The sequence below is a fragment of the Astyanax mexicanus genome, chromosome 3, assembly GCF_023375975.1.
Source record: "Astyanax mexicanus isolate ESR-SI-001 chromosome 3, AstMex3_surface, whole genome shotgun sequence".
Lineage (NCBI taxonomy): Eukaryota > Metazoa > Chordata > Actinopteri > Characiformes > Acestrorhamphidae > Astyanax > Astyanax mexicanus.
In genome coordinates this window covers 26,822,558-26,848,085 of record NC_064410.1, presented here as the reverse complement: position 1 = coordinate 26,848,085, position 25,528 = coordinate 26,822,558, and the positions used below count along the sequence as shown (strand labels likewise).

At 37.6% G+C, this 25,528-nt stretch overlaps 2 protein-coding genes across 4 annotated transcripts; both read right to left on the bottom strand.

Moving 5' to 3' along the window:
- Positions 1–1,506: 1,506 nt before the first annotated feature.
- On the bottom strand, positions 1,507–5,486 carry s100a11 (S100 calcium binding protein A11). Its single transcript, XM_007230536.4, has 3 exons — positions 5,402–5,486; positions 3,771–3,928; positions 1,507–1,786 (listed from the first exon to the last, which is right to left on the bottom strand). Exons 1-3 carry the CDS (start codon positions 5,442–5,444, stop codon positions 1,652–1,654), a joined length of 336 nt encoding a protein of 111 aa, XP_007230598.3. The 5' UTR covers positions 5,445–5,486; the 3' UTR covers positions 1,507–1,651.
- A 3,337-nt stretch (positions 5,487–8,823) lies between these two features.
- pbxip1a (pre-B-cell leukemia homeobox interacting protein 1a) lies at positions 8,824–22,071 on the bottom strand. 3 transcript variants are annotated; one of them, XM_049476230.1, is made up of 12 exons: positions 21,830–22,071; positions 21,777–21,794; positions 19,781–19,871; positions 18,805–18,889; positions 18,606–18,679; positions 17,408–18,035; positions 17,037–17,279; positions 15,337–15,360; positions 14,373–14,401; positions 13,127–13,189; positions 12,286–12,448; positions 8,824–10,567 (listed from the first exon to the last, which is right to left on the bottom strand). In XM_049476230.1, the coding sequence occupies exons 3-12, from the start codon at positions 19,844–19,846 to the stop codon at positions 9,624–9,626; spliced, it is 2,319 nt and encodes a 772-aa protein (XP_049332187.1). In that variant the 5' UTR covers positions 19,847–19,871; positions 21,777–21,794; positions 21,830–22,071; the 3' UTR covers positions 8,824–9,623. The 3 variants fall into 3 exon arrangements, with proteins under 3 accessions (XP_049332187.1, XP_007230595.3, XP_007230597.3); XM_007230533.4 differs by lacking the exon at positions 21,777–21,794 and having other exon boundaries at positions 21,809–22,070; XM_007230535.4 differs by lacking the exons at positions 15,337–15,360; positions 21,777–21,794 and having other exon boundaries at positions 21,809–22,066.
- Positions 22,072–25,528: the final 3,457 nt, after the last annotated feature.

Below are 25,528 nucleotides of genomic sequence, written 5' to 3'. Positions count from 1 at the left end.
TGTACTTTCAGCAATGTCTTTGAGGTGGTGTAGAGTTGCAGCATAATGACTTAAATCAGACATTTCCAGCAGCTTTCTAATGACTGTCTTTGGCTCCAAAACACCCAATTGTTTTGGAATGTTGTGAAGAAGATAGTCATCACTGGTGTACTACATAACAGATGTACAGGTAGACAATGATATCTTCTAAACAGTGTATTAATACTTCAATATTTTTGGAGGGAAAATATAGGAATTGGATGGAATTTCACACAATACCGGATTACCTTTGGTCTTCATTACAGACATTTGGTCAGTCCTTTCTTACGTTAATAAGACCCTGCAACAGGACAATGCTTGCCTGCATTCTGCTGCTGTCTCAGGAGCTTGTCTTAAATGAAGACATAGATAATGTACATTGCAAGTGCATTGCCAGACCTATCCCCTTACTGAAAATGTGCGGGATACTATTGGATGCAGTATCAACATTTCTCTGCTACTGCAACATCTACAGGTACTGTGTGAAAATGTTTGTTTCTGACTTTACATCTACAATGGGATCAGGTTAGGTTAGGCTGGAGTGTAGAGTGAGTGGATACAGTGTTTAAAAACTCCAGCAGCACTGCTGTGTATGATCCACTTGTACCATCATAATACAAACAGAAGAACTGAACAACAGAAGATACATACTCTAATTATAGAACTACAATGTATATGGTGAGTGTAGTGAGGTATTAGGTAGTGTTAATGTTATGTGTGAGTTTACAGTACCAGTCAAAATTTGGACACATTTTAAATTCAGTGTTTTTTTTTCTCATTATTTTAAACATTTCTGCACTGTAGATTAATTTTAAAGTAATTTAGACTTTGAAGAAAAGCATAGTTTACTAAAAAAGTCACCTGGAATGGCTTTTAGTTAATGGCTGTACCTTGTCGTAAGTTAATTACTTGAATTTCTCGTTGTGTTTGAGAGCACCAGTTGTGTTGTGAAGAGGTAAAGTTGCTATACATCTAATAGCCCTATTTGATTAATGTACTAATCCATTTTATGGCAAGAACTACATAACTACTAAAGTAAAGAAAACTATTACTTTAAGAATTCAGTCAATCTGAAACATTTCAATAACTTTAAAAAGTATCCTCAAGTGAAGTGACCTTTAAAAACTGAAAATTATGAAACTGGCTCTCATCTGGACCGATCCAGGAAAGAAAGACCAAGAGTTTCCTCTGTTGCACAGGATAAGTTCATCGGAGTTACCAGCACCCCAGATAAGAGCCATCTAAATGCTTCACAGAGTATTTTGGTTTGTTTAACATTTTTAATTTACTACATGATTTCTTATGTGCTCCTTCATAGCCTGGATGACTTCAGTATTTATTTACAAAGTAGGAAAAAAAAGAAAAACATTGAATAAGAAAGTGTCCAGACTTTTGACAGGTACATTAAGTACAGTATATAAGTAAAAGTGTGAATGTAGCAGACTGCATAGTGTATGTACAGTGTAGCAAAAAAGGGGCAAGACACTCTTGGCAATATAACAATAGGTTCTTTTATTTCGCATCACCTGCTTTAGCGAATGGTTAACTAAACACCAGAAAGTCCCAAGCTTCTGTTTGACCTGACTACTGCAATGTACATCAGTGGCATTTTTCAAATGGTCTTGCTGCAACTTTATTTGCTGTAGCCGGCGTGTCTGCTCGCCAGCGTGCCAATCAGCTGCCAGAACTCCTGGAACGTCAGTTCTCCGTCATTGTTCTCATCCAGTGAGCCCATGAGCTGGTCAATCACAGCTGGATCAGTGGCATTCTGCAGGTAATCAGACAGAACAGAGAGGCATTCATGTGCATGTTAAGACCAAATTGTTCAGACTGACTGATCGTTAGAATGACAGCAGCGCCATCAGATGGCTAAAAGAAGTAGTGCACATTTTGTTCTGCATTTTTTCTTCTTCTCACAGGCAGTTCTTGCAGGCCACAAAGCAAACACTGGAGCACCTTTCCCTTTCAGGCCTCCTCCATTAATCTAACAAAAGCAAACTGCAGAATCCAACCCAATCAATCACGTGTCTTTTGAGAACAATGGGCTGCCCGGAGGCTGACATACAGGCTTGTGTGGGCACATAAAAAAGCACAAATCACACTACTCTGATCCTGAGGACCCTGTGTTCTGCACGTTAGTGCTTTCCCCGTTCCCAACACACCTAATGTAGCTTAGCAGCTCATTAACATGCCTTTTCATAGCTGTAGTGGGTGTGTTGAAGCAGGGAATCAATAATATGTGCAAGGGAGTGTGCCTCTGGGACAAGGGTTGGGAAACATCTGCTTCTTTTACACAAGCAAATATCTGCACATTTGTTTGAGGAATTCACATTTCAAGAATATTCATGAATTCATTTAGCGATTTGTTTTCTGTCCTACCTATTTGTTCGTGCTTGTCAGTTGACCTATCGAGACTTCATTTCAAGATGGCAGCTCCTGGAGAACTACTTAACTACTTACTAAAGTAGTGTGTGTATAAACAGGTTTTTTTTTAATAAACTAGCTGTACATATTTGAGAATGCTTCATATACCTTCAGAATGCTTCCAATGAAGTGTGGAGTTACATTGAGCATGTTAATAATGTAAAAAAAAAATAGTGATTTCTTTGCATGGGCAGAGCTTTGCCCCTATCATTAGCATTGTTAGCCTGTTAAAAGCCCTGTTGAATGCTGCGGCTAAATGGAGGTTGACTATTGATAAACATTCATTCTCGTTATGGTGTTTCACTACATCCCCCCAAGTCCATTTTACATCAGAGTTCTCCTTTAAAGCTTCACTAGGTAGGATTGAGATTTTGTGCTTGTGGGCTCCCCCTACAGTTGTAGAGTGTAATAAATGTTTCAGGTGGATTAGTTTCTCTTTCTGGCTTTCACAGACTTATTCGGTCTCTTTCCAGCTTCTGCCAGAGTGTCTGTATGTTAGTTTGTAAAGAATGAACCAGTAGTCCTTGTAGAACTGTTAGAACTAAAGGTCGGAAAGCAGGTCGCAGTTCTCACGAGCGTTGATCGCGGCTGCCCCTGAAAACTTACAGTCTTAGAGTCTGGTTTGAGTTCAGAGGAGCCCGGCACAGACACGAGAGCACCGCTATTCCTCCTATTACACCTCAATGGAGCGCTGCAGTGAGTTTCAAGCTGTAATTTTACTTCTTTAAAAAGATCAAAAATCAAGGAAATCCTACCTAGTGCTGCTTTAAGTTGCATCCATTGCTAATACAGATGTGCAAACACAGATACACACACAGAGACTTGTCTAGTCCCTGTAGATGAAATACTGCCAGTAGAACAAGACTGCCTGATGCAGATAAATATGAGCTAGTTGCTACTATGCCCAATGACAGGAGTGGTGGCCTATAGTGAGGTGTAAAAATACCCAGATTTGAGCTGTGGAGCAGAGGAACGGTGTTATCTGGAGTGATGAAGCTCCATCAAATCCCTTTGGGATGAGTTTGGGAGTTGGGGATGAGATCAACATGCTGAGCTTACCGCACATGCTCTTATCACTGAATGCACTCAGAATCAAACCCTCACAGCAATGCTAAGATAAATGCAAGCAAAGAATGAGCAGGTGCCTCAATACATTTGTCCATATAGTATTGGCTAATTAATAACCCAGAAATATCAGCACTAAAACAAACATCATTTTAGAAAACATTGCAGGTCACCAGTTACAGGATTTGCTTAGAGAACATGTTATTAAAAAACAGGTATGCTAGAGTGTGCAGAATAATAAGTAGAAGAGCATAAAGGCTGACCTTGACGAGGTTCGGGAGCTGGCTGACAACAAGGCTTTGAAATTCCTCTTTGGTGAGGGTGTGTGCAGAGCTGTCTTTCCCTGCATAAGTCTTGAACTGGCTGACCAGAACATTAATAGCAGACTCCATGGTAGGAAGACTGTTTTGTTTACAGTGGACTAGAAAAGACAACAAGAACAGGAATTGTACTGTTAATTGATGCAACAAGGTACTTTACAGGTGATAAGAAGACATTTCATTAGTTGGTAATGCACAATGTTCACATAATTTCCTGCATAGTTACTTTCAAAGAGTGTGGGAGTGGAAAGCTGAAGATATTAGTCTAAAGATATTTGCAGTTAAAACACTGATTTCCCAAATCTATTCAATTTCGATTTGCCCTGTAATTTGTGATTTATGTAATATTAATTCACTTAGGGATATTTAAATTATGATAACAGGTTTTGTTTGGATATAAAAAGAGTTTTTTTTTAGAACTAATGTCGTAACTGTACAAGGAATACTTAGTTCACCATTATTTAATGTTACATTATTTAGAGTTCAAATGAAAACTTAATCCAAAGCAGTTTTAGATTAATCTTGGATTTATTTTGGGGATGCCCAAAAATTACAAACTAAAACAAATAATTCGGCCGAATGCCTAATCCTAAGTTTTAATTAGTTTTTTTTGCTCGGATTTCATTCATTTTTTTTACTTTTTTTTACCACTGCCCACCTTAAATTGTTTAAATTGACTATTATTTTGCTTTTTAAAACGTAACATAAATGTTTAGCAGACATTATACAGTATATGAAGTATTAGCTCATATCTGCCTGCTTTGTGTTTGGTAAAGTGAGGCTAGGAAGGAATTGCGTATCCATTAAAAAACCTGTTCCATAAAGTTCTCTTAAGATAAGTGTGTTCTTGAGCTAATCGGAGGGCCATGTGAATTTGGAGGTCTGTAGCGATTGACTCTGACACTGACAGAACGAGCTGCTGTCATTCCCAATCACTTCCCCTTTGTTATAATATCACTGACAGTTGGCTGTGGAATATTTAGTAGTGAGGAAATTTCACAAGTGCACTTGTTGCACAGGTTGCATCCAATTACAGTAACGCTGGAATTCACTGAACTACTGAGAACAGTCTGGTAGTCTGCATGCCTAGGCGTTTTGTTTTATAGACCTGTGAGCCTAGAAGTGAATAAAGGATAATTTGACAAAAAAAGCCATTGTTTAGTATGGATTACCCTGTCTTTCATTTTTCACTGCCAAAAACAGAGAGTGCTATTTTTTTATATAACAATAATTTCAGCTGCTAAATATTTAAGTCACTACTTTTATCATTCTAATCAAGATCAATTTGAAAATTTAAGTTGAACAATCCATTTTCCATTTTTAAATCTGAAACTAGCTCCATTTGAATGGTAGTTTACCAGGTTTTCACAATGCTGTGGCCTCCACAGATAACAATATATTTTCTTTTTTGCTAGAGCATTTCGTTAATGAATTGCTCGTGCCGTTTCAAAAATATATAAAATTATTTTTGTAAAATAAATGACAAATTCCACCTTTAACCAAGTTAAAAATAACTAAAGTACTGTAAGAGCAAGCAAAGAAAAAAGAAATCCAAATAGTAAAGTTCACTGTACCTGCGTGGTGCCTAGAAACCCGCAACATGTGGAAGTGCTCCATCTCTCTTTCTCTCCTCTTTTATTCCCTTCACCATAAAGCACAGCTCAGCGGAAAATCTGAATTTTCCCAAAACAAAACTCCCCTTTCCCCCCACCGATTCCACAAACGGCTATGCTCTTATCTGCTTCATACATCTTTCCATTGCAGATACCACACAACACATAAACACAGAATCTGCATGCACAGTGAAGTCCCTTAACTGAACAGTCAGAAGCTGATACAGTAATATGAGTGAAACAGGAGGCGTTCTCCGAGCGTGTATTAGTTTAATAGCAAATGCTGATTTCTATCAGGTTGTTTACAATGTTGTCATAGTGTTGAGAGTTTAAACAGCAGTCAGCAGTGATATATAATCTGATGAGGCTGATAAATAGCATCTAAACTTAGGTCACATCCAGCACCTGTATTTGTTTTAAAAAACTATTTTAGTACATATATAGCTACACTGCAGTGCATTACCTAAAAATCATTTACAATCAATAAAGCTGTCATCTGTAATTAGCATAACATTTGTTTGTATTTACTGCTGATTAAGTGATTAAGTGGAAGCTGTACTCCTCTACATTCAGTAGCTAAACTGCAGTTGCCAGAAACAATAATCAAACATTTTGTATACTATCAGTAAAGGACGGTAATAAAGTCAATGTAATTTGTTAATTAATTTACATACATTACATTACAGTACTAACAAACAGTTAGTACTTTTGTTGTGTATTGAACTGTTAATTCCCATTTGAAGAATCCCAGTTGTTTTGGCCTGTTGGACATTATTCATATTGTCTACCTAGTGAAAGTATACAGTTCAGTGTCAGGAAGTAAATGGTGCAATGTATGGCACATATATCAGCATTATAGTAAACTTATTTGTAAATATATGTTTAATACAAGCTTTTGTTAGGCAGTTTTAAGCACTTTTCTTTGTTTGCAAAAAAAAATTAAATTTTTAGCCACTTACAATTAAACTCAAAAATATTTGGACAGTGACAGTTTTCATAAAATTGGCTCTGTTTGCCACCACACTGGATTTCAAACGGTTGAACTAAAATAACATATGATACCTTTAGGAATTATACAGCCATTTTTCAACAAGCCTCCTAATTTCAGGGGCTCAAAAGTAACTGGACAAATTAACTTTACCACAAATAAAATGTTCATTTTTTTACTATTTGTTGAGAATCCTTTGCAGGAAATGACTGCATGGATCACCAAGATTCTTCCTTTTTGACGCTTTGCTAGGCCTTTCCTGCAGCTCTCTTCAGTTGTAGCTTTTTGTGGGTCTTTCTACCATTAGTTTTGTCTTAAGAAAATGAAATGCTGCTCAATCAGGTTCAGATATGGTGACTGACTCGACCGCTGCAAAATATTCTAACTCCTGGGTTGTGTTCGCAGGGTGTTTGGGTCTGTATTCTGAAGCATTGTCCAATCAACCAATCAACCAATCAACCTTGCTGCATTTAGTTAAATACGAACAGAAAGTAAATTCACCTGCTTCTACCTTCTGTCACATCTTCTATAAACACTAGTCACCCAGTGCCACTGAAAGTTATGCATCTCCATGCCACCACCACCACGTTTTACAGAGTATGTGGTATGCAATGGGTCGAGTCATCCCAAACCTTTTCCATACTTTATTCTTTTCATAATTTTACAGGTTCATCTGTTATATCTGTTTTAGAACCGGGCTGGGTTCTTTAGAAATAATTCTGTGATCATCCCCCACTGTTGTCTTACATGAATGTCCAGGACTTTTTGATTTCCTTGAGTTCACTACTGCACTTTTTCCCTAGAAGGTTTCAATCTGTTGATTTGACTAACATTTCTGGCATCTCTCAAATAGATTTCTTCTTTTTTTTTAGGCTAATTAAATTCTGTCTCACTTCTATTAAGAGATACTTTGACTGCATGTTGTAGGTTTACAGCAACAGCTTCCAAATGCAAATGCACCCCTGGAATCAACTCCAGACTTTTTGTCTTTCTAACTGAGTATGGATTAAAAAGGGAATATGGAGCCCATAAATTTGTAAATCATATATATAAATGTTTTGAATTGCTAAAGGTTTCTTAAGATATGTTTTTCAAGCCCTTAAATTAAACCTGAAAATCTACACTTTAACTGCATCTCCAGTGTGGTGGCATCGTTGCACTCTCCCTACATCACTCCCAAGGTAATGTTGGTCCACAGAAGTGTCTGTGAGCAGATGTATCACTCTGCTTTCCTCTGAGCATGTGGTCTACCCCGTGATGCTGCATCAACATAATTTCAAACAGAGCTGGTGGCTGATTCACAACATGTGGAGGAGGCATGTGCTAGTCTTCACCATCCTGGTGTTGGGGGCATTACTAGTGATAGGGGGACAATTTGGGGAAAAATGAGGTAAAATTAAAAATAAAATATATATTTTTTTAGACCTAAATGTTGTTCTGCCATATAGAAATAATTTCTCGTCTAATAAAGGATTGTTGAACCAAGATTAACGCTAGAGTCTTTTAATTTGATTAAGCTAATTTAGTATATATAAAAGGGAGTACTTTTACTGGAGTAATATTGTACTTTGGGTATCTCTACATTAACTCATGTACATACTGTAGTTTAGGTACCTCATACACTATTGTGTGCTATTCTAAAAGTATGTAATAGTAACAAAACAATGATAAACAAAGTCATGTAAGAAGTGTGGAGGCCACATCTAACCTGCATACGGACCTTCTGTGTTCCTGTCAGATGGCATGTAGGTGGTACCCAGGCTACTTTTCTGCTTTGTGGGTGGCTGTGTTAATAAAAAAAGATCAATCAAACCCTTTCGTGGTGGTACATCAATTTTTTTTATTGACATTCAAAACTTCATAGCTTCATAGTGAACTATTCCCATTCTCATTTATTGTTTGAATCCATTCCAGCCATTGGATTAAATTCATTTCTGGAAACAAATTTCAATTTAGCATCACAAAGGATTCTGGTGTAAACTCAACACTCCGTTCTGATTTAGTACTAACTTAGCTCATTTAAATTATTTTAATTTAAATATTTACAAATTGGCCTAAAAAAAGCCAAACTCACATTTAATCATCCATAGGAGTGTAAAAAGAAGGACTGGAGAACTAACTACTAATAATAAATTATGTCAGTGATTTAATACAATGGCTGTATTCCTCAAATAGAATGGAAAGAGAAAAAATATATACTGCATATATTAACGCACACAGATTCCCCAATAATATGGACAACCTTTTTTTTTCAAATCTCCATTTTTATAATGCCTACACCAATGCAGGTGCAGCTTTAAAACAAATAAAATATAATAATCATCTGACTACCAGAATGTCACTCAAGACAAATAAAGGCACATTAACATTTTTTCATAAAAAAAAAAGTTTTTTTTGTAGTTTTTTTTAAATCCAAATCAAATTTACTTCAGTAACTTACAACGCACAAAGCCTGCAGCGTGAATGTGGATACGATTGTTCAGTGCAGTAGGTAGTTTAATTATTACTGTCAATTATAAAACTTGTACCGTGTTCCCCTGCAGATTACTGCAAATTTAAACTTTTTTTCTAACACCAAATCAGATCAGCACTGTTGAATTTCCCTCACAAATACGTTCACAACAGTGCACTGATGAATCTTACACTCAAAAACAACTTACAAAGTGGTCATACATATACAGCTATACAGGGCAGAAACCAGTTTGACACTTGACCAGTCAGCAAGATCATGGCATGAGTGTAAACAGGTAAACAGGTTGTCCAAACCAGCAGGGACAAATCCAGACATACAGTTCACCTCCGACATACCAAAATATATTAAACTAAAAGGGCAGAGGATCCATAAATGTGTTGATGAAAATGAACTGATTTCATGCGACACTAAGAAGCGACAAGAAAAACTCTCCTTTTATGTAACTGATGCTTTAGGTAGCAAGCAAGGAAACCAGCATGAAGAACAGAGGTAGCTCACGACAGGGCACCCAACGTACTGGTGGAATTTCACTACGTTTCATGACGAGACTCGGGAAAGACGCACACACTTCTTTGCACACACTACAGGCAGACTACAGTTAAGAGTCCATAGAGCCTGGGCTTTCCCAGGAATGTGTCCCAGTCATCTCCGTTTGGTGTGGTATAATATTTTTTCCTTCATGTGGCTTTTTTATGCTCCCAGCCAAGTGAAGATTTACTGCTTTATGCAGAAGTGGCAGCAAATTTCCACAAAGCCTCTTTCTCAAACTGCTCCATTTCCTCCTCCAGAGCGTCATCGTCTGTCAAAACGTCTGCCAGGTCCTCCAAGATGTCGGCCACGTCTTCAGCAAACTCACTAAAAAGCATGTGGTCATGACTGAAAACGCTGCCGCGGAAAAACTGGGCAACCAGCCGACGAAGAGCTTCTAGGTTCTCTTTAGACTCACCGTCCAGTTTGCTTACGTAGACCTCCAGGAGAGCCTGGAACTCCGACAGCTTGACAGGAACGAGTCCCTCTGCCTCAGCGCAGTCTGCCACACCACGGCAATGCTCAGGAGGGCTCTGGTTCCTCCGCAGTTTCTCTTCTTGGTGTCTCCAAAAGGCCACAGAATCATGCTGCTTCTGTTGTTGTTGTTTGTGATGATTATGGTGGTGGTGGTCAGTCTTACCCTGCCAAGGCCTTTCTTGTCTCCTTCTCTCTCGCTCCAGTTTCCTCTCGCCCTTTTTATGATCCCACTCCTCACGGTACTTCTTAAAGTGCTCCTTGTGTTTAGAACCCCCATCATGCTTGTCTTTGCCAAGCTTCCAATCCTTTCTCTTCTCCACATCTCCCGATTCCCACTGGTTGCCCTTTTCAGTCCACACCTTTTTTCCGTCTTTGTGCTCCTTCTGCTTCCTCTTCCACTCATCTCTTTTGCCCAAGTGGTCCACCTGTTCTGACAACCTCTGCTGCAACTCAACCAAACTCTCCCTCACTCCCTTCTTGTGCCAACCATGTATCTTTATGCCTTCCAGTCTCTTTCTGCTTTCTTCCAAGAGAGACTTTTGTCTCTTAAGCTCCTTTTGCTTATCCCACACACCATCAGGGCCTGTAGGACCCCGACTGTCTCCAGGAACATCAGGAGCAGATGGCAGAGAGCTTGAAGATGTTTCTGAGGGTTCCGCAGCTGAAGGAAATAAAAGTATGATTAAAAATACAATTCCGATACTATAGGACAAGTCCTTTAATCATCAAAAGACCAAAAATAAAATAGCAAAACAAGAACAGGAAACAATTCTTAAAGCTGTTGATATTTTAGGAGTAATAAAATACAAATTTGCTGCTATCAAGTCTTTTTCAATCCTTTTTATGTCCAAGTATTTTACAAAATGTGAATCAAATGCCCTTTAGTACTTAAAACAAGTCAACAAACATTTAATAACTAGAAAAAAGTTATTTACTGAAGGAAATACAGAAATAAGGCAACTTATGAAAAGTACAGGTAGATGATGGTGGAGCAATCCAGCAGTAGATTAGAGCCTGGCAACCTGCACTGAAGTTTGAAGTTTTACATGCAGTTTGGTGGAGATCATGCAAATGAAACTCTAGGGCTTGGGTAAAACAGAATAGGAGGGAATTGAGGAACGAAGGTCGTAAAAACAACAAACAGACGTGCGTATGTCAGCATAGCTGTGGACTAGAGCAGATGAAGTGTGTTAGCTGTCGGGACACTGAATCTCTATGGCTTGTGCATGCACAGAAATTGTGGATTAGAGCTTGGAGATTTTTTTCCTACAGCAATACATGATCTCTTTGTTGGCTGTTAGAAAAAAGTGAGATTAGGAGTGAATTAAAATAAAAAGGAATAATAATAAAAAAAGACAACCAATGAGTGCAGGTCAAAACAACAGTCAATTTACGCTTGGGGCCTTCCCTGAAATAGTACATCCATAATGGTGTGATGGGTGTGCATAAAAAAAGAGACAGCAATTTTTCCTCAAATAAATAGATTTCAAAATTATCAACTTTTGCCCAATTCATGATCAACAAAATGTTTGGTCATCCTCAGTCAAAAAGCTCATTTGGCATTGCTTGAAAATCTGCTTGAACATTTTATAAAATGTTTGGAAGGCAGCCAGACCAATGACAACTTTAATCAACAAAAAACAACAGCACAGCACAGCACAGCAAAAAAAAAAAAAAAAAAAAAAGCCAAGTGGCTGACAGGGCTTTTATGTGTTTTGTTTTTCCAGCATAATCAAAAACTTGGTAGATTGTATCAAACTATTAAGCACTGGACTAGAGTATATTTGAGGGAACAACATCTGTAACATAAATGGCTATAAAAAGTATTTTTTGATCTGCATAAATCCTTGTCTATTAATACTTCATTAAACCAGTCATGGAAAATAAAATTCAAGCAAAGAAAATCAATAAGCTTTTGTACATTTTTATTTAGACAACTAGAATACTGGAAGACTAGTTTTCCAGCAAAAAAATAATCTTAATTAAACGGCAACTTAGATTCTGAAACTTCACATATATTTGCAAAAACCCATAATCAAATGTTAAGTAATAAATTAACATAATGTTATGTTAACATAATAAATGTTCATCTTCTTTTTATTGGGATCTAACAAACACGAATAATAAAACGGGAATATTTTAAAAAAAGGCTACCGAGCGAGGCTGCATCTGTGTCAGTTTAAACAGATGCGGTGGCTGGCTTTAAATGTGTCAAAAGAGGCATGTACTGGCCTTCACCCTCTTAGTGTTGAGCCTTAATAGTAATAGGGAGAGTACTGTTAAATGGGTTGGGTAGTAAGCATCACAAATTGGGGAGAAAAATTACATTGCAAAAAAAAAAAAAAAAAACACTCAGACAAAGAGGAAAAATCTCTATACCTGTGAGTTGGGTGAGCTCAGTGATTCTGGATTTTAGTGCTTCTAGTTCTTCTTTTAGTGCAGGTAATGCAGATAGTTCTTCTTTCATCTTGGCATTTTCTTTGTCGGTAGCTCCTTTTTCTGCAGCTATCCTCAGAGCCTTGTCCAACTCTTCTTTTTGGGACTAGAAAAAGGATTGCATATTGTTTACTTTTTTAACTGGAAAGCACCAGTAACATGCATGCATGACACATTTACAAGCGTATGTGTACACAATTAAAAATGTTATAAACTTCATTACATGAAACGTTTACACAAATAAAGGACAGTAAAATAAAAACAGAAATTAAGGATATTTTATGTATTTATGCAGACCATGTATTTGGTTATGTTCTCCAATTCCCATACCATCTGCAATTGTTATTTTATTCACCCTATTTTGTATTAGAACTCTATTTTGTTATTTGTATACAGAACCATTTTAAGGTCCATCAACTCACAGTAAGAGCTAGTCAGGTTAAAGGCCTTTAGACAGTGGGATTAACTCTAATGCAGCGGTAAAACTAAGCCCTTTAAAAGTGAACAAAAAGAGAGTCCCTGTCATGCCATTAAAGGCCATCATTTTTAGGTCATATTTAATGCACATACAGATTAAAACACACTGTAGCTGTGGAGTGCTTAAAATAATTCACATTTTAAATGGTGATATCTGCTGTTTTACTTTACTTTCAAAAATACATTTTATATATTTTTGGCATGACATGATGGGTCTGCCTTTCAGATAGATAAAATAACAAAATAAATAAAATGATGAAACAAGTAAGGATTACAAAACAAACTGCAATTGTTGCCATGTCCTAACCTGTATTTGTGCCTCCAGTATGGAAATCTGTTTGTTTTCTTGAGCAAGTTTTTCAAGGAGTTCCTAGAGTGGAAGAGATGTGGAGAAAGATTAGATTACATTTTCCATGAATACGTTTTCCATGATCTAATAGGACAAATGCAATATGTAAATGATGAAGATTTAAAGTAATGTCAATTAGTGCTGGACGATATGGCCAAAATTCATATCACGATATATTCCTTAATTTCAGTCGATACGATATAATTCCGATATCGATATAAATACTTAGAAGGCCTCAGAAAACTGCTAAGAATCCCTGCAATGGAAATACGTACCTACTAGGGGTGGGCGATATGGCCCTAAAATAATATCCAATATTTCATGGTATTATCGCGATAACGATACTCTTGGCGATATGACAAAAAAACAAAAAACTTTTTTATTATTGTATACGATATGATATTGCACACCTTTAAGATATTTAAAAAAAACAATAATTTTAGCAGATTTATAACAGAAGTCAATAATTGAGAATTACATGATACTAATAATAATAATGCACTCCAAATATCTCCATATATCCAGTATTAAAGTAAAATAAATGACACTTTACAGATATAATCTGTCTCTAGTAGATATTTAATAGGAAATTAGAAATGTGTGAGTTTTTCTTTTGCTTAAAACAGCAAAAAAATTTGTACCCTGATGTGATAATTAGGGGTGAGTGATGTGGCACGATATTTCAGAGTATAATATCGTGATATATGATATGGCACACCCCTAGTACCTCCTACTGTCTACTTAATTTAAGTCTTTGAAACCTCCTTTCACGAAAACATTATAATACTTAAGAAATAAACAATAGTCAAGATAAATCAATGCTCAATTTTATTTGCATATAGCAAAATAAAAACATGACATCCCTATCAAACATAAGCCAATATAACTATTACCAATAAAAAAAAACTTAAAATTAGGATAGAAGCAGAGCTTCTTAGTCTTTTGTAAACAAATTTAACAGATCAAAACAAAAGTGTTCCAACTAGGATAAAGAACACAAGAAGCCTTTATACACATAAAAGCAACAAGATTTCCTGACGCCAGTAAAACGCATGTCCGTGACAGATTCTGTAAATAATACATATCGATATACCACAAAAATGATATCACCGTTATTGAAACATTTCTTATCGCGATAAATACCGATATCGAATTATTGTCCAGGCCTAATGTCAATACAGAAAACATGCAGAAAGCAACTAACCTGGTCACTTAGCTCTGAGCCATCAAAATCTTCTCAGGAGCACAAAAAAGAACAAAAAAAAAAACAAAAAGAAAAACAGCAATTAAAAGAGAAGAATTACTAGAAACAATACCAAAATGAAACCTCTGCACTCATACATGCTGCAATTATACACACCAAAGAATGCATTATGCACTTGAGGTACATTAAACTGCCTCAGCATTTCAGTGCCACAAAACATTTCCATTTAAACAAGCCCGTCACAATAATAATAATAATGTTTTTAGGTTGATATATTGTTACAGAAGTTACTGCATTAAATTATATAATTGTAATTTGTAAACCATTGAATGCAACTAATATAAACATAATATAAAAAAGAGCTTTTAATATATGTATATGTTTTTAAAGTTATTTTAATGATACACAGACACTGGAATATATTTAATACTTACAGAACACATAAATACAGAGATAAAATAGTGGACTATACCAAGATCAGCAATAATTACTGAAGTCATATCCATATTCTGTACAATATGATAATAATGTAATTATTGTGGTAGGCTTAATTTAAACAAAGTCTCAATCTGGAAAACAAATAAGCAAGTAAACCTATAATAATAAACTTAAAGTTAGATAAGACTACACCATGCTGTACCCTCTTGTCTAAAAACTGCTCCAAAAGTCAAAATTACACAAATCTGTTCATTGCATTGGGAGAATGCTAAAAGTGATGCACTGTTAAGCACAAGAGCAAAGCTGTGAGTAGTGAATTTATGTGCTACATCAGAGTTAAGCACATGTGTTGGTAGAAGTAACCCTTTGCCTAAACTCAAGGACCAAATTTCTATTTTCTTTAAGAGTTCAAAAAGTAACAGTTGTTGCAGGATGATAGTCTTGAATCAGCACTTAAGGGAGACTTCTACCTCTAGGCAACACACAAGCTTATACTGCCACCTAGCAGTGCAACCTCTATACCTACCACCAGACTGATCACTCGAGAAACCTGGAGACAAAACATAATTTAATACTATAACTGTTAAAAAGAAAAAAAATGCAGTGCAGTAAAGCCTGGTAAATGAACCTTAAATAACCTGTTTTTCTACCAAATTACCAAGTCAAATGATCAGATTCTAAATAAGTTTGGTTACCTCTGGCGAGCTTTCAGAACTTTACAATATGACTGGATAAGTATTATTAAAGGAGCTTGTGTTGGAAAAAAGGTGGACACCTATGAGCCCAGCTATGTTGTAAATAGTAAAATCATAAAATATTTCAAATTAATAACAGATAAATAGTAAAAGAGACTGTGGTTTATCTGTTTGGGGCCTTGTGTATTAAACACGGGTATGATTTGTAAATTTTCCCAGACAATTCTAGCCATATGCTACCAGTTACGATCATTAACACCTAGGGTGCTGTGCACTGTGGATGGTAATGATGTGTTCCTTGTACACTATAATTCACATTACCTTGTCATGAAAACACTGGCCAGTGTGATAACACCTCACAACTTATACAAGTGTGGGCATTCCCAGGCTTCCCCATTCCCCACATGCATTGTAGATTAATGCTCAAGGCTCTCAAACTATGAAGAAAAACATGGAATTATGTAGTAAACAAAACAAAGTGTTAAACAAACCAGAATAGGTTTAATATTTTAGATTCTTTAAAGTAACACCTCTTGCTTAGATGCCATCTTTGCACATCTTGGCTGGATTTTCTCAGTTAGCTTTATGAAGTAGTCACCTGGAATGGCTTTCAGTTAACAGTTAGTATTGCTGGTATCCAATGGCTAGCCCTATTTATGTAATAGCCTATAATATTTCCATATTATGACAAGAACTATTTAACTAAGTAAAGAAAAATATATTTTAGGAAATAAAGGTCAGTCAATCCGAAACATTTTTTAAGAACTTTGAAAGTATCCTAAAGTGCAGTCCAAAAGACCATCCAAAACTTTTTGATGAAACTGGCTCTCATCAGCACAGCCCAAGAAAAGAAAACAGGATAAGTTGATCACAGTAACCAGCTTTAGAAACTGCAAGTTAACAGCACCCCCCATAACATTCACCTAAATGCTTCACAGAGTATTTTGGTTTAACACTTTTAAGTTACTTCATGATTCCTTATGTGTTTCTTCATAGTCTAGATAAATTTAGTTTTAATTTACAATGTAGGGATAAAAAGAAAAATAAATGAGAAGAAACTTCTGACTGTCACTATGTGTGTATGTATATATATATATATATATATATATATATATATATATATATATATATATATATATATATATATATATATATATATATACAGAGCCTCTCTTAAAACACGTCACAGATGAGAAGGGCATTTCACATGGGTACCAAAATAAAAAAGCAAGACGTCACATGCCCCTCAGACCACATAGTGTTAGTATGTGTGAAAATGGCTTGAGGCTGCTGAGAGATTTCAGTGTTATATATATAGCCTTTAAGTGCATACTGGTGACATTCTTGGCTACTCTATTCTGTAAGTGGACAAATCTTTCCAAAAATGAATAGAAAATAAAGACACTGAAAACACGTACTGAGCCCAAAAGCTTGCCAGATGCAGCATTAATAAACAAAGAATCATCTGAAAAAGCTGTATGCATGTAAAGTAACAAAAATGGAGGGATAGCGTGCCTACTACAGAACTTACCTGAGAAGAAAAGGGAACCAAGACACAACAGTGCCAGGGCTCCAATAATAAGATGATTCAACGAGAAACCAGACTTCTCCTCTTTCCTCTCAGGCAGCCTAAACTCCTCTTCTTCCTCCTCCTCCTCCTCCTCTTCCTCATCTGAGCTCTGTCTCTGGATGTCAGTGTGTTGCTGCACATGTCGGAGTCGCAGACCATCACCCTCTTCTGGATAGTCCAGCGAGATTTCTGCACCAAGAGTTTCTTTACACGAGTGTTTATTCAACAGAAAATAAAAAGCAGGAGAAAAAAAGAAAGAATTAGAACAGAGAGCAAGAAAGATACTAAGTGCTGTTTATACTGCTGAGCCTTGCATGCATTCCATACTCTACCTGGTTCCCTGACCACATCTGTCGAGTTGTCTCCCAATTCAGTTTCTTCTTCCTGTATGGAAGGCTCCTCCTCCTCCTCTTCCAACACAGATGAAGTAACAGTTTCTGGGCAGGGGTCCTCAGACAGTGGGCCCTCGGCTACAGAGCCAAATTCAGCTTCAGAGGGCTGACTTGGAGCTGGGCTTTCAGAGCCTGGGCTTACCTCAGCATGAATATCTACCACAGGGACTGCAGAGGTAGGAATAACTACAGAGGCTGGGATTACATCTGCTGGAATATCAGGAAAGGGAGAATCAGGAGTCTCAGGAGAGAAGCTTATTTCTGTTGGTTCAGGGTCAGGGGTCACCTCTGCTACAGGACCAGAGGCAGGGATTTCCTTGGGAGGAAGTTCAAAGGTGGGCTGTACTTCAGGAAAAGTCTCTTGCTCAAGCACAGCTTCCTCTGGAAGAAAGAGTGAGGATTCTGTAGCTATGCTGAAGGGAACTGCTCCAAGAAGGTCATTGTCAGGAGGGGAGCTAGTTATAGTATCATGGATTACAGGGGCACAAATATCAGGGTCAGTTTCAACAGAGGCAAGGCCAGAAGCTCCACATTCTTCAAAGAAATCTGGGGATGTTTCCTGGCAAACCTGTAAATGAAAGAACATTTCACAGTCACAGTTTTATTATACTGATTCACATGTTAAATTGACAAGTTATTAAAAGGGCTTAACAAGACACGTAATACATCATGACACATTAATACTGTGATTTAAACCAAAAAGAGAAATATTGTCATAATAGTGGTATTCTGTGTTGAAAGCAGACTATTGCTTACTGTGAAGCTTTAAGGTATTTTTATGATTTATATGATTGAACTAAATGTCCTGGACTGTAGTACTTTATGTAGTACATTATTTTTAGTTATATTATATTTAAAATCTTGGCATGTGGCTGTTTACAAACTAGTACAAACTGTAACTTTACATTTGTTGCAGTATTCATGAAATTCTTTCTCGAAAAAAAGTTTTTTGTTATGACAAAAATACTCTAAAATATTATGATATCTTAGGGCCATATCAACCACCCCTATTCTGGAACAGTGTAATCATTTTTTTTATGTCTCTAATAAATGGACTTTTTTTTTACTAAGACCCTAAAATATTAAAGTAGTTAATGTTTAACCCTTTATATCCTTGAATTTAACTTAAAGCTCTTACCTGGTGGCCCTCTTCTGACAAGACTGTCTCTAGTGGAGTTTCACTCTCACTCGGCTTCACCTCCAAAGAGCTTGCTGTACAAAAAAGTGAGTAATGCACATTAATACAATTACAATTTTAATTGGAAAAACATTCCTCTCATTAACTTAACCCCAACTGTTAAACTGATATAAATTAACATTGAGATTAAAGAGGTAACCTGCAACTTCCTCCGAAAGGCTTGGTGCATCACCAATACTCTCCGTTCCATCATCCACTGATCCAGCAGTGTCAATGGCAGCCTCCTAAAATAAATGAACACAAGTATTGCTATACAAAATTATTTATCTCTGAAAATATGGCACTATATAGAGAGAGTTATGTGCTCATAAATAGCAGCCAAATTAAAGTTTTACCTAAATAATGGTTAAGGGTTCGGTGATATTTGCATGTGATATGTTACCAATATAATCCCCACAAATGGTGACAAAAACAAGAGAGAAAAAAAGAAAAACATGAACACGTGTGTCTAAACTGATATTCGCTCACATTCAGTACATGAAACTCAAGTAACAGTGAAATCAAGAACTCAGCCAGAGAATGTTCTGAACCTCTATTACAGTGTAAGTGATCAATCAGGGCCTTTTCTGTATCTAGAGACAATTCTGTTGGTTTTGCAGATGAAATATATCCATTCATCTTTTGCAGATACTGTTTTCTGGAAATGCGGATGTCAGCATTAACTCAAGATGAGTCAGAATAAGCACACTGTATCCATTCGTCTTTTGTGGACACAGCACTGTTTTCTATAAAATACTCTCCAAAATGTGTCGCCATTCCCGCAGTATGAGTCAGAAAAAGCCTTAGAAACAGTTTCTGTTTTTTTTTAAATAAGATTTCCACAAGCACTATTTTTTTGATCCAAGCTCGATGTTCCACTTACATCCTCAAAAAAAAAAAAAAACTCTATACCAATGTACAGGTCCACAAACTGAAAAGAACAGTGAATAAGTGTACGATTCAATGAAAGGACAACTCTAGATAATACCCGAATCTAATTCTTCCCACAATTTGTGGACAAAAACACCATCATTTATCATCACGCTCATGACTCCTGTGGGGTCGTGACCCCAGCTTAAGAACCTCTGCTATAGCGGTATATAAGGGCATGTGCCTCATCAGTTCCGACTGCTTACCTCAGGAGAAAGGAGAGTCCAGCTGTTATTTGATGACCCACTGCTGCCGGTGCTGTTGTCAGACATCACTGTCTGTCTAGTGGCTCAGCACCTGGAAATTATAATAGCACAGCTTTTTTATTTATTAGTTCCAGCTTTATTAATCCACAGCTTACACAATATGAAGTCAATAAATGAAGTCATGGAAAAAATATCTGTTTCTGCCAAAAATACAATCACTGAATATAGTTCAATCTATAACACCCGTCATTAACATCCACTAATAGTAATCAGCCCACAAAACCAACTCTACATAAGAACAGATCAAATATCCAACCCACGTTGTTTACAAGAAATATTGTCCCTCCAAACACACAAGCACTAATACCTACAAAAGTAACATATCAAACAAACATTTGGTTCTATTTATATATTTATTATTGTTCTCTGTAACACTTTACTTGGATGGTCCATTTGATGGCCTCAACTGACATTCAACTAACTGCATGTCTATTAAATGCAACTGAACTGAAAGGTGAAAGTAAATGATTCTGTATTGAATGATTGAATGTAACCCTACATCCCACTCTAACCCAAACTCTAATCTTAACTTTTTAGGATTGGGTTTAGGATTAGATTAAACGTTTAGGTTAAGGTTATGGTTAGGTGTAGGTTAAGGCTCTTTTTTGAATCATTTGCATTTAACATAATGTTAAGTTGAATTTATTAGACATTCGGTTGAATGTTAGTTGAATGTCAGTATCAACGAGGCAATAAAATGGCCCATCCAAGTAGGGGTACCATTTTTTCCCTATCATTTCCACTCTCTCCCATTAATTACTAAATTATCTCTACTAAACGTTTTTTGTCTCTAGTTCCATATTTGTTTATGTCCTTGTCCTCATTTAGTAAAAAAACTAATAATTAAATAGTCGTCCAAAGAGGCGGACGAGCCAAACTATTTAATTAATGAATAAATATTAGGAAGAGAGCAGAGCAGAATAAATAATACGCTTTTATGTTTGAGAAGCTTTGTGTTTATCATAATCATCCGAGCTCCATCCTTTATTCAACTGTTTATAGCTTTAATCATTTTCACTGTCTAAAAAAATGGACATTTCTGGGACTGTGGATTAATAACAGGCAGGCAGGTGGGCAAACAGACAGATTGCACGGCACAGCTATAGCTAGTTAGCTAGCCAACATACTGAGAGGGGGGTTTATCTTGTGAAATGAAACGTACGGCCTTAAATAAACACTCTACTGAAGGCCTTCTAAACTGAACTAAACCTAACAGCGCAGTCAGAACACTGACAGAGGCCCACAGCCTTCACTATACGATAATAAAAGAAAAGGGGGCGTGTGACTGTGAGAGTGAGCGTCCACGCGCCGTTCATCGAGACCAGCTTCTTCGCTATACGGCCAAAGTAATCAGAGCAGCTAACGCTAGCTAACCTAACCTAGCTCTTACATAATAATAACAACAGCAGCAGAAACACAACACAGAGAGATAGAGAGAGGCCACGGGGTGTCCAAAGATTAGACAGATAAACAGATTAATCCCTCTGACTGGAGCTTGAAGAGCTGTTAGCTCTCTTCGTGGACTCTGCCTGCCTAGCCTAGTTAACTATCTCTCTGTAAGGCGAGCTTCAAATGTGTCCAAAAATGGAAAGACTGCAGCGAGTTAAGCTAAGCTAAGCTGGCTAAAGCTAAATAACGCCACTAACCTGTCTGCAGCGCACTGCTCTGATTTAGCTAGCGTTAGCCAGCTGGGTTATTAGAAAATCATAGTTACTACTGTAGTTACTAAGGCTGTTGTCTTATAAACTAGCTAACTATTTAGTTAGCTAACCTATCTATCAAAATATCAGTTAGATAACGTTAACGCTAAATAACTATGAACGCTGCTAGGTTATTTAGTTAGCTTAGCTAGCTACAGATTTTCCCACACAGACCAGCAGCAGGCAGACACCATCCCCACCAGGATCAGGACAGACACAACACACACAGCACTTACACATAAATCCACTTGAATTAAACCAGTCATACCGTGTTAATTGTGTATCTAAACCACAGTTTAGCAGGCTAATTATTACACTCCTCGCTCTCCAGTCTGTAGGTTAAATCCCGAGGTGTGTCCGCGTCCCCAAACTTCTTAACTTTGGGTATCCCGAGTCCCGCTCCTCCGCCTGCCAACGCTCTCCCTCTGCTGTCCAATCAGATAGCAGCGTGACTCGCTCTGTCCCGCCCACCACCGCCAGGCAACCAATTACAACGCTCCGCCGTGTCCACCATACGGCTCTTCTCCAGCGTGATTGACAGCTCCAGGTGACAGTGGCAGCGCGTGCAGCTCCTGTGTTATTATCACTGACTGAGAGAAACCTAACATGCATGTAGCCTATATATAGGGAGCGGAAGAGTCGTTCTCCAGCAGTTTACTGACACGTTTACTTAGCCAGGGTTAAATCTGTGTGGGGTTTCCCAGTGGACTGTCCCTTCCCAAACACATTGTGCTGGTGTTGCATCACCTTCATCCTTCAGAGCTGTATAATAACTTCACTATTGTACTGAAGTACTTAAATGCTGTATCTGTATCTACTGGAGTATTATTTCTCCTACTTCAACTTTTACCTCACTACATACTTTCACTCCAAAACATAATAATGTGCTGTATCGTTATGAATCATCCCTTACTCACATTATCATTGCTGTATCAGAGCAGTAGATGCTCTGCACAAGATTTGTTGACGCTCCCTATTGCTGAATCAATCGAGCGATCAGGCCAGTCAAATAAATAGGCCGCACTGCTCCCATTCTGTCTTTTGCTCTGCTGCCTCCCTGCACTTAAAACACTCAAGCTTTGTTTGTTTGTTTCGAGATTCGAAGAACCAAAAATACCAAGTGATGGTGGTGGTGCCTATGAGGAAGGAGACCACCTCTGGCGCTGCTTATAGTCCATGTTTTTATTGGTTGGAGTGAGGAAGTATAGGGAGGAATGGATTAAAGAGGAAAGAGACATAGTTGATCTGTTTTTGTTTACAAAGAGTTAAGATCAGTGGTTTAAGGTGATGTAATCACTTGTTTTTACATACCAAACACTAGTTAAATTAAAATACAGATAGAACAACCAGTCACATTTTATTTTGGTTAAAATTTGAGCAAGTTTGTTTAGAGACATAATTTAAGACTCATCACATAATCCCATTTTTCTTTTGTACGACTAACCGAGTTATAAGTGGGGAAGGGGTAAAATACTGCCTCTAATAATTGGGACAGGCCTTCATGCACCCAATACGCAACCTACAGTAGCTGCTGGTTAACTAGTAACTTTAGATCATCATATGTCTTCAAAAAAGGGCACCTGAAATTAGCTTTAAATCCCCTGTGGGCAATGCTGAAATCACTATTACAAGCTGTGCAGGAGGCAAGAATTTTTTTTTACTTTTACCGACATGGATACTTTAGAGTAGTCAAGTGATATGAGGGGAAGGCCTTTCTTACGCTTTAGATTCTGGAAAGTTTATCTAATCTGGCATCAGGGAGTCGTTATTGATATACAATAGGCTCCCTGAACTTCTGGGAGACTTGGGACGTTATATGCTGCAGCGTCTGCCATCTGCTGCGCCATGTAAGATGGAATGAAAACATTTAGCTAGCTAGCAACTGAGATGAGCTAGCAGCATTTTTTTATGTTTGCTATGAAGAAAATGGAAAAAGAACAACAAATTAAACAATGGGAGTATACTAGTCTAGTAGGAAATGTGGGGTCCCATGCACCAGAAAGATACATATTTCTAACCTAGAATTTTGTAATCCTTAAGTTGCCCTTTCTCAGGGTCACCGTCTCCACTTGTCCTCTTACAGCTGATGATCTGGCCAAGACTTTGGATAACCTCATCCCATCTCATCTCATGAAGTTCTTGAACCTCATAATTTCTTGTGATGCTGACATGAAGGAGTGTGACAGGACCAGATTCCTTGTGCTGTCTATAAGCCAGGTATAACATAACTTCCTACTTTAAAATGTGCTCTGCTTTTAGCCTTCTAATATTGCATACATTTTATTTTTTAGACAGTGTAGTTGCTTACAAACTTCAATACTAACTGCTTTCTTTATTATTCCAGGATATATGTCATCCTGTGACCAAGAAAGAGTGGAAGTTGCCTAAGCATATTCTCCTCTGCACATATCTGTATAGATATGGATTTAAAGACATACATGTCTTTAAATAACAACATGGGAACCACTTACAAACTACAATTAGAATATTAGATAGGCCTACCCTTGTTGACACTGAAATGCTGTGGATATTCCTACATATGTAATTCTTATAATATAGCCTTAATGAAAACATTTTTTCTAGATATTTACCTAAAGTATTCACCTTTTTATGGCAGGAATGCTCTCTCTTTCCCTGCATCTTTATGATTTGTTGTTCAAGGGTTGTTCCCACTGTCAGCACTAACCCTGCGAGAACTGGCACTTGCAGCACTTGTTGCAGAGGTCAGCGACATTTCAATTTGGAGAGGCACAGGAATGTTTTTTTTTTACTATAAAAATACTAGTATGAGAGGACAGTGGAAAAGAGGGGTAAACGACGGTAGTTTCCCAGCCAAAACGGGAGACTTGATAGGTATGCTCTGCACTACCATACACCACTTTTACCACAGTAAACAACTGACTACTGACTATTCTAAGAAGGTGAGGTCATTCTGAAACCTATAACTTTGGAGAGGAACCTAGGACTGTGTTAACCAAGGCCCACGATGAGGTTTACTATTCTCTCGGTCCCCAAACTATTACTGGTGAGGGCAATGACGTGTTTTATCGAGTGGGACAATCTGAACGAAATAACTACAAACATCCATGGCTCTAATGTGGTAAACTGGACTGGTGGGTTAATGATACATGAGATAAAAGCTGGATTTGATGACCCCAACTCTTTGGGAAATCAACAAAGGCAGACACAACTTGAGACCCTGAACCCTGTCCAAAATCAATAGCCGAGTTGGACCCAAGTTATCTGAAGGGTTAGTTTTTACTCCACCAACAGCAAACAACAGTGTCTACTCAAACTGCATCCAAAAGTATCGTCTGATTACTTGTCCGAGTGGTGGGATTAGTGTATCAAAGCAACCTGTTGCAGGTGTTTGCTGGGTTTTTATCAGCCACTGGTGACAAGCGACCACAAGGATCTACCATTGACTACTTCACTCCAATCAACCAGTACCCAGTCATAAAGAAGCTGCTGAAACAGTCTGAGGAGGCCACTATGGAGGTTGGTCAGGAGGTTGTATGAAGGCCCTGTGTAATTTGAAAAATTCCTGATGAATACCAAACGCATGTGATCACCCTAGGACCCTTACATACTAGCATAAACTACATGGGCATGGTGACAGGGCACAAATGTAAGGGATCAGGCTACGCGGAAATCCTTATTGAGGCAGAGCTAGTCACTAGTGGCTGTCTGGGTAGTGTCTTGAAGGTGGAAGACATATGCCAAAGCACTGTTCTGTATCCAAACTGGAAGTAAAGCAGTGAACGACTGTTATTTGAGAGATTCATTAAAGAGGAGAAAATGAAAATCTCCAGCTCCAAAGCCCCAAAGCCTTGCTGTTAAAGAAAGGTTGCATTGCAGTGGCACAGTAGCTTTTCCCTGGTTCACTTTGCACAGTGGACAAGACAATGGAGGAGACATTCTTGAAATTCGCGAGGTCAGCAGGTGGGCTCCTTAAATTATAATTTAAGGAGATTAACATTGTTTGTAT